The sequence below is a fragment of the Neoarius graeffei genome, chromosome 10, assembly GCF_027579695.1.
Source record: "Neoarius graeffei isolate fNeoGra1 chromosome 10, fNeoGra1.pri, whole genome shotgun sequence".
NCBI lineage: Eukaryota > Metazoa > Chordata > Actinopteri > Siluriformes > Ariidae > Neoarius > Neoarius graeffei.
The window spans coordinates 90215114-90232575 of NC_083578.1; the positions used below are offsets into that span (position 1 = coordinate 90215114).

The 17462-nt window shown below is 46.4% G+C and overlaps 1 protein-coding gene across 1 annotated transcript in view; it reads left to right on the forward strand.

The window, feature by feature from the left end:
- Nucleotides 1–16866, forward strand: part of LOC132893567 (uncharacterized) — a 58580-nt gene extending 41714 nt beyond the window's left edge. The window contains exons 23-27 of the mRNA XM_060932760.1: nucleotides 6193–6390; nucleotides 6475–6614; nucleotides 8365–8514; nucleotides 8600–8647; nucleotides 15967–16866. Coding sequence (XP_060788743.1) covers nucleotides 6193–6390; nucleotides 6475–6614; nucleotides 8365–8514; nucleotides 8600–8647; nucleotides 15967–16101 — 671 coding nt within the window. The 3' untranslated portion in view covers nucleotides 16102–16866. The remainder of the gene's footprint in view (nucleotides 1–6192; nucleotides 6391–6474; nucleotides 6615–8364; nucleotides 8515–8599; nucleotides 8648–15966) is intronic.
- Nucleotides 16867–17462: the final 596 nt, after the last annotated feature.

The window sequence follows — 17462 nt, forward strand, 5'->3', positions numbered from 1 at the left end:
ATAAAAGTGTGACTTTTCATGGAAAACACAAAATTGTCTGGGTGACCCCAAACTTTTGAACGGTAGTGTATATAACCCATAGAATGTAGTGTACCCATGCCTGTAGCATGCATCATATAGTTTTTACAGTGCATTTCCTGTATACTACTTGTAGTATATAGGGACTATATAGAACATGCAGTATAATACAGTACCTTTTAGTATTTTGGTAAATAGTGCCAGTAGGAGTAGTGTACTACCTGCAGTGTGTACCGTATACGGTATGGTACCAAGTAGAATATAGTGACAATAAGTATGTGTAGTATTACTATACACTATGCTGGTGGGTGTAGTATAGTACCTGTAGTATACAGTGTATAGTATTTATGTTGTAGTATATAGTTTTTAGGGTGTACTGTAGTTCCTGTAGTGTGTATTGGACACTGTCGTGTGTGTGTGTGTCTGTGTATAGTATTAGCACCTGTACTATGCACTAAATAAAACGTACAGTGTAGTATAGTACATGAAATATGCACTCTCTAGTATCTACAGTGTAGTGTGTACAGTGTAGTATTTATGGTATAGTATATGACCTGTAGTGTGTACTGTATGCAGTATGGTACCAAGAAGGATATAATAATAATATGTGTAGTATTTTTATATAGTGTGGTGGTGGGGTGTAGTATAGTACCTGTAGTTTATAGTGTATAGTATTTAGGGTGTAGTATATTTCCTACAATGTGCATTGGACACTACCTATATCGTCGTGTGTGTGTGTTGTAGTATTTGTATTTGGGGTGTAGTATAGCACCTGTAGCATGCACTAAATAAAATGTACAGTATAGTATATTACATGAAGTATGCAGTGTATCGTATTTACATTGTAGTATATGATATTTAGGGTGTACTGTTATAGCCGTGGTGTGTAATATACACTACCTGTATTGTGTGGTGTATGTATAGTATTAGCACCTGTAATATGCACTAAATAAAATGTACAGTATAGTATATGAAGTATGCACTGTGTAGTATGTAGTATTTATGGTGGAGTAGAGTACCTGTAGTATACACTACATACAATTTACAGTGTAGTATGAAAGCTTTGGTATTTAGTAGATTGTATATTGTATTTAAGGTGCAGAGTTTTGTACACCTGTAGAATTACTAGTATGTAGGATGTAGTCTACAACCCCGATTCCAAAAAAGTTGGGACAAAGCACAAATTGTAAATAAAAACGGAATGCAATGATGTGGAAGTTTCAAAATTCCATATTTTATTCAGAATAGAACATAGATGACATATCAAATGTTTAAACTGAGAAAATGTATCATTTAAAGAGAAAAATTAGGTGATTTTAAATTTCATGACAACAACACATCTCAAAAAAGTTGGGACAAGGCCATGTTTCCCACTGTGAGACATCCCCTTTTCTCTTTACAACAGTCTGTAAACGTCTGGGGACTGAGGAGACAAGTTGCTCAAGTTTAGGGATAGGAATGTTAACCCATTCTTGTCTAATGTAGGATTCTAGTTGCTCAACTGTCTTAGGTCTTTTTTGTCGTATCTTCCGTTTTATGATGCGCCAAATGTTTTCTATGGGTGAAAGATCTGGACTGCAGGCTGGCCAGTTCAGTACCCGGACCCTTCTTCTACGCAGCCATGATGCTGTAATTGATGCAGTATGTGGTTTGGCATTGTCATGTTGGAAAATGCAAGGTCTTCCCTGAAAGAGACGTCGTCTGGATGGGAGCATATGTTGCTCTAGAACCTGGATATACCTTTCAGCATTGATGGTGTCTTTCCAGATGTGTAAGCTGCCCATGCCACACGCACTAATGCAACCCCATACCATCAGAGATGCAGGCTTCTGAACTGAGCGCTGATAACAACTTGGGTCGTCCTTCTCCTCTTTAGTCCGAATGACACGGCGTCCCTGATTTCCATAAAGAACTTCAAATTTTGATTCGTCTGACCACAGAACAGTTTTCCACTTTGCCACAGTCCATTTTAAATGAGCCTTGGCCCAGAGAAGACGTCTGCGCTTCTGGATCATGTTTAGATACGGCTTCTTCTTTGAACTATAGAGTTTTAGCTGGCAACGGCGGATGGCACGGTGAATTGTGTTCACAGATAATGTTCTCTGTAAATATTCCTGAGCCCATTTTGTGATTTCCAATACAGAAGCATGCCTGTATGTGATGCAGTGCCGTCTAAGGGCCCGAAGATCACGGGCACCCAGTATGGTTTTCCGGCCTTGACCCTTACGCACAGAGATTCTTCCAGATTCTCTGAATCTTTTGATGATATTATGCACTGTAGATGATGATGTGTTCAAACTCTTTGCAATTTTACACTGTCGAGCTCCTTTCTGATATTGCTCCACTATTTGTCGGCGCAGAATTAGGGGGATTGGTGATCCTCTTCCCATCTTTACTTCTGAGAGCCGCTGCCACTCCAAGATGCTCTTTTTATACCCAGTCATGTTAATGACCTATTGTCAATTGACCTAATGAGTTGCAATTTGGTCCTCCAGCTGTTCCTTTTTTGTACCTTTAACTTTTCCAGCCTCTTATTGCCCCTGTCCCAACTTTTTTGAGATGTGTTGCTGTCATGAAATTTCAAATGAGCCAATATTTGGCATGAAATTTCAAAATGTCTCACTTTCGACATTTGATATGTTGTCTATGTTCTATTGTGAATACAATATCAGTTTTTGAGATTTGTAAGTTATTGCATTCCGTTTTTATTTACAATTTGTACTTTGTCCCAACTTTTTTGGAATCGGGGTTGTAGTACCTGTTTTATGGAGTGTATTAGATTGAGGGTGTAGAATGGTACCTGGAGTGGCGTGTATTATAGTAGTGTGTAGATTTACTTATGGGAGATTTCATGTAAGGCCATTATTAAAAAATGTTCTGTTTCCGGTCCACCGGCCGGGTGAGTGCCATTTGTGCGGTTGAAATTTTTTTTTTTTTTAACGCCGGTTTTTCGACATTTTTTTCGGGTTCGTAAATCTAAAATCGAACTTGACATTTACGCATTCTGTGCAGAATATAGAATTGAATCAGCTTTGCGCATGCGCCATGCGGCACAAAAAAATGGCAGCCACCATGAAGGAAGGAGATCCGGAGTTTTCAAACATTTGCTTAAGTGTGAAATCGCAAAATGGTATTCTAGCGAACAACAAAATAGTAAAGATTCAGAAAAACAAATAATTCAGTGATCATTTTAATAGTGTAATTTCATCCGAACTAGGCCCAACGGTCGATTTAGAACTACAAAAAGTCCGTGTGTCAGACATTTTAAGTACCTTTGTAAAACTTTTGCAAATGTTGCAGTCAGCATTTAAAATGCAAACTTAAAGTTTTTGTACAAGTTTCAGTTGATTAAACTGTCATATTTTATTAAATGTGTCTGCTTTTGTAATAAAAAAAGTACTGAAAGAAAAAGCAAACACAGCATTGCGATTTCTTATCCATCCATATATATATATATATATATATATATATATATATATATATATATATATGAGTGATTCCACGCTTATGGGTACTGAAATGGGGACATGAACTTATTTTTAAAAATTCACCTAAAACCATTTCTTTTTTTTACCATCAGGTCACAAAACATGTAATCTTTAATGAATGATATGTTAAAAGATAACTTTAATTTTCTGAGATGTAATAAAAACATATTTATATGCCAAAGTCAGAACGTAACAGAAGTGTTGTGGACATATATATTCTCAATTTTAACAATGTAGAATTACTTTTTGAAACATAGGAAGGTGATGTTTTAGCAAATATAATTAATAAACATGTGTAGTAGAATAAACATACACATTCTTTCAATAAGATTAACATGGTATATAGTAGAGCTGTGCAATATATCGTATTTTTATCACGATATCGATATTGGTGTCAAACGATATCAAAATTCATAATATCGATATGAAACGATTTTTTGTCATTTGTAAGGTAAAACAACCCTTCTGTCCCCTAAGGCACACCGTAGCCTTGTATACGTCATCCATTCTACTCCCGCGATATCTCTGCAACAGTAAAAAATCAGTTCTTCTGTTTTCATACGTGTTGGGTGATTTGATATATTGATTTGTTAATATGTTGTTTGATTTGCTTGCTAATAGTTATAATAATACAATTAACATATATTTACGTCATATTTTTGGATGTGGGACTGGGTAATGTAAAAATGGCATCTACGGAAGAAAACAAGCACAACAATATTAGCACACTGTGTTAGATGTGTTAAACCGTGTGGATTTAAGTGGAATAATTGCGAGTCGTCCTGTGGTCAAGGCAGTGTTTTAAGGTAAGGCAATTTGGTTATTAATGTTGCCCGCCGCGGCATGTTTACTTGGGTTCATTTGATTTTGACTTGTGCATCTGCAGCTAGCATCATGCTTTGAAGTAGGTTCTGCTAAGGACGGGTTTATTGCGTGATGTAGACGGACTCAGATGTAATTACATTGTTTTTAAAATTCCGTGCGCTTAAAACGGTGTCCCCCTGCTAATCATGTAGCCCTAATCATGTGTTGCTTTTACTTTTCCTAATGGCGAGTGAAATATCTCTGCAAATGGTATTTCAATGCTGACATGCCAAAAAGATAGCGGAGTCCACATTTGGAAGATGAAGGAAGAGAAGCCTGATGCTTGAAAATAGATCGCTTAATCCACAACGCATATCTGTATTTGAGACATAACCTGCAACTAGTGGGGATGTTTTGGAATGACTGTGCATAGGGTGTTTTTGGCCACAGAACACTAACCCACAGTAGTAGGAGGACTACTGGGTTCGTGGATTTTGTCTGTTGACTGAGCGACGCATGGTGTTTGCCTTGTGCCATTTCACGTAGCATCTAGCCGCAGTGCCACCTACACTTTCAGGGAATGTTTACATGCCGCTGAGCTATTTTCATGTATGTTAATTCTTAAGGACTTGTCTCTATATTGTGCGTGTTCACACACGGACTGGCCATCGGGAGTAGCGGGAGTTTTCCCGGTGGTTCAGTGTGGGCCGGCGGAGAAAAAAACAAAACAGTTGTGCGCTGGCCTTTAATATGATAAGCAATGTTAACAGTTTCTTTAAGAAACTGTTAACATTGCTTATCATATTAAAGGCCAGCGCGCAACTGTTTTGTTTTTTTTTCTCCGTCGGCCCACACTGAACCACCGGGAAAACTCCCGCTACTCCCAATGGCCAGTCCGTGTGTGTGCGTGTTTAATGTTGGTGTCTTAACAACACACAAGCTTACGTTGTAGTGTGTGTGTGTGTGTGTGTGTGTGTGTGTGTGAGAGAGAGATTTTATCCTTGGCTGGCTACGAGCCAGTGTGGACGTTACGCAGTAATCACTGGTAATAGCAGCGCTGGCTCCATCCTCTGTGATCGGAAATGTTGAGTGAGGAGAACGTGAGCCTTGTGCAGGCTATAGGACCTATGCAAAGTACGCGCTTGCACAGTAAATAGTTTAAGTAAAAGGCGTTTCAGGGTACAACGGGAAGGGTTGACAGGTAGCCTATGAGGCCTGTACTATAAAAATGTGGCCCGGTGCCTCGGGTGTTGATGATCGGGGCTTTAAAAAAAAGGTGTATAAATATCGTTTTAAAAATCGCGATATCGATATTTACTGAAAAAATCGTGATATTGATTTTTTCCAATATCGAGCAGCCCTAGTATATAGCTAGATTGTAATTAATTTGTAACAGACGCGAGATGGACAATCGTAACAGAAGTAATGTAACAGACATCATTTTGGAACTCATAGGCTTGACTTTGGCATATAAATATGTTTTTATTACATCTCAGAAAATTAAAGTTATCTTTTAACATATCATTCATTAAAGATTACATGTTTTGTTATCTGATGGTAAAAAAAGAAATGGTTTTAGGTGAATAAGTTCATGTCCCCATTTCAGTACCCATAAGCATGGAATCACTCATATATAAATCCCTCCCTCCCGACTGAAATTTTTTTTGCTCACCCGGTGGACAGGAAACGGATTTTTTTTTAAGGATGGCCTAAAGTGTAGTGTTGAGGACGGGGTTCAGTCCCTGTAGGTAGAATTTATAGTGTACTGTAGATCTTTTAGTAGTATGTAGTATAGTGTAACTTAAATATGTAGTTTGTAATAGAGTTAATGTAAATGATAGAAGCTGGAGTTTAGTTATGTGTGTGTGTGTATGTGATGCAGCCAGTGCTGGTGTGTGTACTCTGTGTCTGTCGGAGGACTGGGATGCCGAGCTCGGGGTGCAGAATTTTCCCCGTAAAGCCCTGAAGAAGGTGCCTCGTGTGGAGCGGACGCTGGTCTGTGTGCTGTGGCGGCAGTGTGACTCCGACTCCGACAGTGACGGCGAGGTTCAGTACCTGCTCACACAGAGGCCCAGTAAAGGTACGACATCATGCACCTGTTTAACATTTAATGACACTTCTAATAAACTAAACTATTGATTTTACCCGTGCTGATGGTCATCAGGGCTGCTGGCGGGGATGTGGGAGTTACCCAGCATGCTGCTGGAGGAAGGTGTGTCTGAGAAACAGCACAGGGACCTGCTCAGCGCTGTGGTGCAAAGGATTGTGGGAACTGCGGCAGAGTCCTTACAGTACGTGGGAGAAGTGAGTACCGTCAGGAAGGTTTCTGATGATGGATGCTGGAGGATTTCACTCCTGCACCCTTTTACTGAGAACCAGGATGTTTACTTTTAGTCATTTAGTGATGCTTTAATGTACAATGATGTACACGAGAGGAAATCCAGTCCGCACTGGGCTGATGGCTTCAGGGTCGGGGGCTTTACTGCAGGATTAACATGTCGTGTGGTTTTCTGTGTTTGTTTAATAAGAATTTGGAGCGGTTTTTTTTCTCTCTCTCCGTGCTCTCGTGGAAGGCGGTCGCATTCTCTCCCTCTCCCTTCCCTTATCTTTCCTGCTTCTGCTGTCTCGTCTGTCTAGTGTCTATATTTTTGAGAGACTCTCTTCGCACTGCTCTCCGAACTAAAACCCATGGAATTGATAAACTGGTCTCTTCACACAATTGACACAATCTTCTTGACGAGAAGCCTGGGTTCGGGGGAACCCGCCTGTCCTGCCGGAACGTTCGCAGCTGGCTACACGATGGACGCGTGGGAGCGGTGGCAGGTCATGTGCCTGGCAGTTCTTTCTGTGGAGGACATTGAAGACATCTACCTATTTGGAACCATGATTACAGGTCTTTTGCTGATTGGATTAGGCATTGCCCTGGTTTATCGAGGAAATCAGAAAACGGTGACAGCTGTTCAAAGCCCCATAAAGCTGCCCGACATGATTGAAGCGGTGGGCAGAGCTGTCGGCACTCGGACTGTGTCTATTCAGAACTTGAACCGCAACATGGATAACATCATGGAGAAGCTTTTGGCTTTGCAATGGAAATTAGATCGTGGAGACCAAAATGGACATACGGAGTAGGCGTGCAAAGACTGCGTCTGCTCGCTAAGACCAAACAAATTCCAATCTTGTCTATTTTCGGCTCCCTAGTCAGCACTGGCCTTGGCCAAGGCCGTTGCTGGGACAACAGTTCCCCTGGAGAACACTGCTGTTAGACTCTCTCGTATCCCCCCCCCCCCTTCCCGCGGTCGCTGCTTCACCCCCAGTGTGACAAGCGGGTGCGTGGCCAGCGCCATCATGGCTGCAGGAGCGGACGGCTGCTTGCTTGCGCTGGGTTACCGCTACTTCCCCCCCAAGTCCCGAGTTTTCATGTTGTAAAGTGTACTTGTGTTATTTTGTGCTTATGTGCTGAGGTTTTTTTTAATGTTCCCACACTGTACTCCTCACAGGAGCGTAGGGTGGGGGTTGCTTTTTTTTCTCCTCCCCTCTCCTCATGTTACTCTGTAATTTTTCTTTTTTCCCTGTCTTCCTGTCCTGTCTACTCCCCCTCTGTCAATTGTGTGTGTATGTAAGGACAGGTTGATGGTCAATTTCACTGGTACAGTGATAAAGGGTTCGTTCATTCATTCAATATGTACAGTGTTTACAGTACAGTACTACACACTATAAAGACTGTACAGTGAAATATAGAATATTATAATGTTTAGGTGTTTAAAAATAAAATCTGTTGGAATCTGTAACATATTTAATCTTAAATCAGATCAAAAGTAAGCTTCAGGATTCATAATACACATCCTGACTTTCACTGTGGGTGATTTTCCCTGATGGGTGACGTCCTGTAGAATTTAAAATTAGAGTTAAAATGTATTTTTAAACAAAGTGAGAAAGAAGAAGAAGAAAAATGTATTGAATCTGCAAATATCCAGGTGGAATCTGTGGTGTAATTAAATGCTAAAGGAGAACATGAAGGTGTGTGTGTGCGTGTGTGTGTGTGTTTTCCATGCAGGTGGTGCACATTTTCTCCCACATCCACCAAACATATGTAGTTTACAGCGCGAGTGTGTGTGAGTGTGTAGAGGGACAGAGAGAGCAGAAGATCTGCTGGCTCGACCAATCAGCTCTGCAGGATGCCGCCATATCCACCGGGGTTAAAAAGGTGTGTGTGTGTGTGTGAGAGAGATTTAAGGTGTGTGTGTGTGTGTGTGTGTACACTATCTCACTGTATGTGTGTGTTCTTATAGATCATGAAACTTTATTACGAATCCACAAGCAAACTTCAGGATACAAAGGTAAGAGATTTTGTTCTGTTTATTTACATTTTTTTTTTAATTAAATTTTAATTCATTAGCTTTGAAAAATATTACTTGGGGGGGAAAAAAACGAGGGTTATGTATATAACCGCGGTTCTATGAGTTTCGGATGACCGCCAGAGGCGGTGCTTTCAGCACATGGATATCCATCACACGAACGTGCAGGTCGAGTAATAGTAACAACAAAGTCACGTGTGACCTGGGTGACGTCACCCCGTGACCCCGGCATAAAAGACCGGTAAACCCAGGAAGTGACCTCTTGGCAAATCTTCTCGTGTACACTCCGAGTGACTGCCAAGCTCTGGCGGTCATCCGAAACTCATAGAACCGCGGTTATATACATAACCCTCGTTCTATTTCGTTTCTCCTGACCGCCAGAGGCGGTGCTTTCAGCACATGGATGACTAATACCAACCAGGTCATGAGGAGTGCCTACCCGTACTCAGTGCTGCTGCGACGGGCCTGGAATGACAGCCGTCGCCACAGGATTATGTGGGACGACATTAAGACGGTAAAACCTGGTGAAGGTGCAGCTGGAAGCCCAGGAGGCTGCGCTGCATATGTCTGAAAGGGGCACGCCCTTCAGCGATGCCCATGAGGCCACCACGCCCCGTGCAGAGTGCGCCCTGACAGCCGGAGGAATCGGGGAGCCACTGTGCCTGTAGGCATGTAATATGGCCTCGACTATCCACTTGGATAGCCTCTGCTTAGAGAGCGCCAGACCCCTCCTCGGCCCTGTGTGGCACAGAAACAGGGCGTCACTCCTACGGAAGCCCTCTGTACGGGACACGTACACCCTGAGGGCGCGAACTGGGCACAAAAGTTCCGACCTCTCATCATGGCCCGCCTCGAACGCCGCAAGGCTAAGGGGCTGGTTGACGAAGGTAGCAGAGAGGGTCTTCGGGAGGAAAGAGGGGTTAGGCCACAGAGTGACCCCACTGTCGCCGGAGTGCCACTGCAGGCGCTCCCCACTGACTGACAGCGCGTGTAATTCCCCGACGCGCCTCGTCGATGTAATGGCCAGAAGAAAAGCAGTCTTCAGGGAGAGCCATGAAATGTCTGCCGTGAGCAGGGGCTCAAACGGTGCGTTGCAGAGAGCCTGCAGCACCAAGTGAAGATCCCATGTGGGTACCCGGCTCCGTCGGGGGGGTCTCAACCGGAGAGCACCCTTCAAGAAACGTGCCACCAAGGGGTGGGACCCCACAGTCCTTCCCCCAACTCTGGCATGCTGAGCAGAGATGGCAGCTGCATAGACCTTAATGGTGGCAGGAGTAAGACCCTTATCAAACAGAGACTGGAGGAACAGTAGAATGGTTGGCAGGGGGCAGCATGTAGGCTCCTCCCCCCGAGTTAAGCACCAGTTGGAGAAAAGCCTCCATCTGTTGGCGTAGAGGGCATTGGTGGAGGGTGCCCGAGAGCTTGCAATGGTGTTGACCACTGCCGGCTCACAAAGACCTAGCAGAGGGTCCGGCCCTTCAGCGACCACACCCAGAGCTGCAGACGGGCTGGATCCGGGTGCCAGATCTGCCCTCCCAGCTGTGATAGCAGGTCCGTCCTCACTGGCAGGCACCAGGGGTCGCCGTTCAGAAGTTGCAGCAACTTGGGAAACCACACTCGGCCCGGCCACCGAGGGGCGACAAGCAGCAGCCCGTGGTGGTCCATCGCAACCCTGTGTAGGGTTGGCACAATCAGCGGCAGAGGGGGGAAGGCATACAGCAGTTGCCTCGGCCAAGCATGCGCCAGCGCATCCTGGCCCAGGGAGCTGGGGCCGTGGAGGCTGAACCACAGAGGGCAGTGTGTCGACTCCTGGCAGGCAAAGAGGTCCACCTCCGCCCTGCCAAAACGTTCCCAGATGGCGAGAACCACCGCTGGGTTGAGTCTCCATTCCCCGGGATCGGGGTCCTGGCGGGACAGCAGATCCGCTGCCCTGTTGGCAGTGCCTGGCAAGTACATGGCACGCAGGCTCAAGAGATGTCGATGGGCCCACCGCAGAAGTTGGCCGGCCACTTCCAAGCACTGGAGGGACTTGGTGCCTCCCTGGTGGTTGATGTAGTACACTACCGTAGCGTTGTCCGTCCGCACCAGAACGTGTCTGCCGGCCAGGCCTGGGAGGAAGTGCTGTAGGCCGAGGAACACAGCCCGTAGCTCCAGCACGTTGATGTGCTGCTGTCGCTGCCCTGGACTCCAGTAGCCTCTGACAGTCCGGCATTGCCAGACTGCACCCCAGCCTCCCAGGGAAGCATCCGTGGTGATGACCTCCCTCCGGGAGGGGATAGCCGCCAGCGGAACACCCCGCAGAAGGTAAGCCCTCCTCCTCCATGGACGGAGGAGCCTGAAAAAAGTATCCGTCGCCTTCACGAGCCTGTGCCCGTGCAGCACCGGGTGGAGGTGGAGATCGTTGAGCCACCTCTGAAGCGGGCGTAAGTCCAGGAGTCCCAGCGGGACCAGAGAGGAGGCTGCCGTAAGCATGCCCAGCAGGCACTGAAAGGTCTTCAGGGCGAGTGACCTGCCCCGTCCGAAGCGGCCAAGCAGCAGGCGGATGTTGTGGATCCTGGTCTGGGAGGGGGTTGCCATCAACGACCTCGAATCCAGGTGCATGCCCAAGAAGGTAGTCTCCTGGCTGGGTACCAGCGAGCTCTTCTTGTAATTCACCCTGAGCCCCAGCTCTGCGACATGTGAGAGCACAGTCGCGATGTCGGTGCGGGCCTGAGCTGCTGACCGTGAACAGACGAGCCAGTCGTCCAGGTAAGGCAGGACACGCAAACCCCTTGCCTGAAGTGGTGCCAATGCCGCTGCCACACACCTGGTGAACACACGGGGTGCCAGCGATATCCCAAAGGGCAGAACATTGAACTCGAAAGCCTGGCCCTCGAAGGCAAACCGCAGGAACTGCCTGTGGTGTGGCGCAATGGGAACATGGAAGTAGGCGTCTTTCAGGTCGATGGTGGCAAACCAGTCGCCCGCCTGGATGTGGTGCAAGACATCCACTGTACGCAGCATGCGGAATCTCATGGTCTTCAAGTGGGAGTTGAGGGACCTCAGGTCGAGGATCGGGCGGATACCGCCGTCCTTCTTCGGAACCAGAAAATACCTGGAGTAGAACCCACCTTGCTGTCTCTGCCTGTCGACGGGAGAGATTGCTCCCTTCTCCAGGAGGGTGGAGATTTCCTGCCGGAGGACGAGGGACTTCCCCGGATGGCTCACGGTGGTGTGTTTGACCCCATGAAAACGCGGCGGTCGGCGGCAGAACTGGATGCGGTAACCCTCGGTGAGGGTCACCAGCACCCAGGGGTCTGGGGTCAATGCTTTCCAGCTTTGGAGCTGTTCGCTGGAAAAGCGGCCGACCGCTGGCGCGCTGATGTCAGCGCCGTCCAGAGCGCCCCCGTCGGTCACCATGGGGGCGACGAGGAGCGGACTGGGTGTAGGGAGCGGCACCGCGGGTCCGAGAGGTGGTGGGGCGACGAAAGTCATCAACCCGTCTGGTCTCCTGGCGGGTGCGTGGCCGAGACAGAGTCGGTGTGGGCCCCCTGGAGGACTGGGCAGTATTGCCATGGCGGTGGACCTGGCGGAGGCCAGCGAACCGCTGCCGCGCCTGGACGACCTGGGCACTCCGGTCCAGGGCTTGCTGAGCGGCCTCGCCAAACAGCTCCCTGGGGACAACAGGGAGAGCGCGCAGCACACGGCGGTCGGGCTCGGCCAGAGGGGACTGTGCCAGCCATATCTGCCGGCGGGCGAGGGTGAGATACGACATCAGCCGGCTCAGTTCCCGCGACGAGTAGGCAAAGGCCTGGAGAGCCGCGTCGCACAGCTCCCGTGATGCCGCGCTCGTCCCCTCCAGTGTCTGGGCGAGGGCCAGCAGCAGATGGGACATGGAATTGTCAATACGACCCATTCGTGCCGCCGTGTCGTATCCCCGCACGATGAGGTCATCGGTCGCACGGCATTGGGTGCGGGGGCATCGGGCGTCAGGCCGCAGAGCCTCGTTGGGCGAAAGGACGAGGGCAGCCACAGAGGGCTCAATGTTGGGCATCTGCTGGAGGCCGTAGGTAGGGGCGTCCTGCATTGCTGCCAGGGCCCTGCAGTCACTAGGGAGGTGGGAAAGGCGTCTAGGGTCCGCCCAACACCTCTGTAACTCCTCGATGTATGGGACCAAGGGCGGAACAGACAACGAGGAAGGCTGTGTGGAACCTCTGAAGAAAGCGCTCTGATGCTGGGCCACCGGGGGCGTGTCCAACCCCAGACGGGCCAATGCAGCCCTCAGCGTTGGCTGGATGGATGAGCGTCCGCCTTCCGACGCTGCCGCGGTGCCATGGCTGGTGGCCTGGGAACCGGCCGGAGAGGTGGAGTCGTGACCAACAGACCCACCGCAGTCAAAGCTCTCCGACGCCCGGATCGACAGTTCATCCAGGCCGCGTGCATCAACGGCCGGTGACAGAAGCGGTGGTGATGGTGAACAGTCGGGCTGCCAGGCAGAAGGGGTGGCTGCGGGAACACTGCTGCCCTGTGGCGGAGGCTGGAGATTCGCCAGCAGGGCCTTCATTTCCTCCAGCTCGGTGGACATCACCTCCACCTTCCGAGCCAAATCTTCCGAGCGCTTCTTTTTCGCCTTAGAAGCGGAGACGCGTGGGGGAGCCCCACGGCGCTTGCTGGGCCCCGCTGCTGCAGCCGGCACCATGTCCTGTCCCCCCGAGGCCCGGGGGATGTCAGACGGAGGATCCAACCGAGCCAGCCTGGCGGTCCGCGCAGCCACACTCAGGCACATGCAGTCTGCGCAGGCCATGTCCGTCAGCCCCTGCCGCAGGTGATCAATACCCAGGCACGAGGGGCACTCGCGGTGGCCGTCCTCCGGCTCGAGGGGGGCCCGGCAGTTGGCGCAGCGAGAGAATAGGTCCATGACACCTGGCTGGCAGAAGGGAACTTAAAAAATAGGGCGAGAACACCCCAAGTAAGTATCCCAAAATAAACAATCAGGCGGCAATGAAAAACGACCGGGCGAACACACCCGTGGTTGGGAATATTAACAAGGAGAGGCGCCGTACGCCACAGAACTGATAAACAGCGGCGAGAAACACCGCTTTAATTTAAATGAATGAAAACCGCTTACCTGAACGAAAGCAAGCCGGCCTCCAGCGGCGAGGACATGCCTCGGAGGGCTAGTCAGCTAACTCCACCGAGCGAGAGCGCTCAGCTTAACGGAGTAACAATACGAATACAACACACAAGACAGCCGGCCCGTGAGCAGGCCGGAGACAAGGCTACACAAAATAAGGCGGTCGGGAATATTAACAAGGGTAGGCGCCGTGCGCCACAGAACTGATAAACAGCGGCGAGAAACACCGCTTTAATTTAAATGAATGAACCACTTACCTGAACGAAGCAAGCCGGCCTCCAGCGGCGAGAACACCGCCTCGGAGGGCTAATCAGCTAACTCCACCGAGCGAGAGCGCTCAGCTTAACGGAGTAACAACAATACGCATACAACACACAAGACAGCCGGCCCGTGAGCAGGCCGGAGGCAAGGCTACACAAAACAAAAGCGGTTGATAATGTTAACAAGGATAGGCGCCGTGCGCCGCAGAACTGATAACAGCGGCGAGAAACGCCGCTTTAATTTAAATGAATGAAAACCGCTTACCTGAACGAAAACAAGCCGGCCTCCAGCGGCGAGGACACGCCTTGGAGAGCTAATCAGCTAACTCCACCGAGCGAGAGCGCTCAGCTTAACGGAGTAACAAATCAACGAATATAGCGACAAGAGAAAAGAATTGGTGGACTTAACGCAGTTTCTTGGAGGGTGCGTAAGCACAGCCCCAACCCTACGGGTAACGAAACTAACACGCGTTTTGTCCAAATTCCAACTCACAACCTGCAAACGCGAGAAGATGTAAGAGGTCACTTCCTGGGTTTACCGGTCTTTTATGCCGGGGTCACGGGGTGACGTCACCCAGGTCACACGTGACTTTGTTGTTACTATTACTCGACCTGCACGTTCGTGTGATGGATATCCATGTGCTGAAAGCACCGCCTCTGGCGGTCAGGAGAAACGAAATAGAACTTCCTTTTATATACAAAAGTTTTATTTCACTGTTTATAGATTTAAAAAAAAACTTTTCTACATACGCTCTCTCCTAAGGGAAAGAAGGTTCATATAATTATCAATATCATAATCAATTATGTCACAATACACTTTTTCTGAGATGGCATGGATATTAAGATATTTTTATGAATTTTTTATCATTAAATCCGGAAGCAGATGATTTGATGATAAAAATTTTGTACTTAATGTTGTATAATTTAAAATACTACATTTGTTTTTACAGACCTTTTTACGAAAGCTAGTCGGCCTTTCGATTTCATAAAATCGGTGAAATTTAGTTCCGTCTGAAATGTGGTGATTGTGATATCTGTTTATTTCTGTAATATCTCACAAAATATCAGGCCATTCTGTGGCTGGGAAGTTATTTAATTTGAGGGGATTAAAGCAAATAATGTGCATGAAATCGCTCGCTTGGTGCAGTCAAGCAGACAGAGGAAGTCCGTGTGCGCATGCGCAGGTTTACCTTCTTCTTTTGGGTTTTACAGCAGCTGGCATCCACAGTGTTGCATTACTGCCATCTACAGGTTTCCCTTTGAGCGTGCACTGACAGTTCCATCATTCTGTCGCTAAACGAACAGCTGATCACACCGAGGTGCTCGCTGAGCGCCCATATTTATTAGTTTGGTCCTGCGTTTCCTTTCCTTCGTATATAACATAACGTCTTTTCTTCTCGCTTTCTTTCCGTTACTGTAGTCGGTCTTTCACGTTTCATTCGCACACTCACGTCCTCCATTTTTCTCTCCTGTTTCAAATTTGTATCCCACAATGCCTTGCGTGAACGGGGAAAGCCCACCACGGGATGTGATGCATGACGTAGTATCTTGAATTGGGTCATGGTGAAGCAGGAAAAAATAGCAGAGAATTTAGGACCACGTGGAGATAAATTCATTAATTGTTCAATAAAAAAAAAACTAATAAAATTGGAAGTCTGTGATTTGAATTCAGTAGCTTTCAGTCACTAAACAAAAATAATTGGATGTCGGGAAAATTCTTTTTATGATCTACATTTGAAAAATCTGAAAGGCAGTACAGCTTTAATAAATTTATTTAATATCTATATATTTTTTTAAAGTGTCAATTTTTTTGTATTATAGAAATATCTTTTTGAAAATCATGATCTAGTTTAATCCTTTAATCCAAAGGCACCTTTTTCCTTTTGTTTTTGTTCCAAAGTGAGTGAGTGTTTTATTTGCTGTTCCAGAATAAGAAGCGAAAGCAAATTCCTGAAGCTGGAAAAAACAAGAAAACCAAACGAGCAGGAAGTGCAGCTCCCAGCGGCCTGAGGCAGCTCTCGCTCAGCCGGTTCTTCACCACCTCGAAACTCAGCAGCAGCTGAAGCTCACAGTCTGACTCGCGATTTGATTCTGATTCACAATTTGATTCATATCTCACAATTCGACTCATGATTCGATTCAGATTCCGAAACAATTCTGAATTGATTTTTTTATGCATCTTGTTTGTTGATATTTCCAGTCTGCATTATGCTTTTACATTTCTTTTAATGTATTTCTATTATCTTTTAACATATTTGTACGTAACCCATCTATCCCAGAATTCTCTCCAGAATCTGGTTAGAGAAGAGCCGACGCCCCGGCAAACACAGTTTGGTGGCCTTTTATAATTAAAAATGGACTGTGGATGAGTTCAGTCTTCATCAGAATTGTCGCATACTACAACACACACATGGTATATGCATATGTGTAAAAAAAAAAATCTGATAAATCATTCGAAAAATACATTTTAAAGAGAAAATCACGGTGCATTTAATAAGAATTGATGATTAACTCACCAAACCTGAGGCTTATTTCACATTCTGTGGTCAACGATCCAAATAAAAAATTACTACACGAATGTAATTATTATTAATATTATGAACATTTTTTTAAAAATTAGAGTAATAAAATCTTGCTTTGTGTTGGTTTTTATCGTCGCTTCATGTGTTTGACTTGTTTTATTTTCATTTACACCCAAGTTTTAGGCTCCTAACCATGTTTTATATTGATCTTAACCAGCGAAGTCGAGTTGCTCTGAACGCTAATTTAGTGACGTTAGAGATTTGTTTGTCTTTTTTATATTTTTGTAATAAAAGATATTACATGCACATCTTGTTTGTGTTTTTTTTTTTTTCAAAATTCTGATCACAAATGATGGATTTCATATCCAGTACCAGCACAGAACTGCATACAAACCGGCACTGAAGGTTAAAAAGTTCTTCGAAAAGGAAGATTTTTATTCATTTACAGTAAAATTGTAGCCGTCAGTGGTGTAACTCTGAAGCAGGAATGTAGTCGTGTGTAAAGAAGTAAGGAATAAAACACTGTGTCGTGCTATTATAGTAAAATAATCAGCAATAGGGTGGTGTGATGAGATGCTGCCACGCCCTGAAGTGTAAATAATTTTTTTTCTGACTCGATGCATTTGGGTTAAAGGTCGACTTGGATGTGTTTCACTGAACCTTTAATCTGTTACGCTGCATTTAGTATTAATATAAAACACTGGTGTGAACTGGGACATGACTGTGGAGCAGGAGATCATCTAACTGCTACTGTCCTTCAGAAACACACACACACACAGTACTCTTCAGCCCCTGCATCTAGTCAAGTCAAGTTTATCTGTATCACGCTTTTAACAATTAACATTGTCCCAAAGCAGCTTTACAGAATCTGAACGACTTAAAACATGAGCTAATTTTATCCC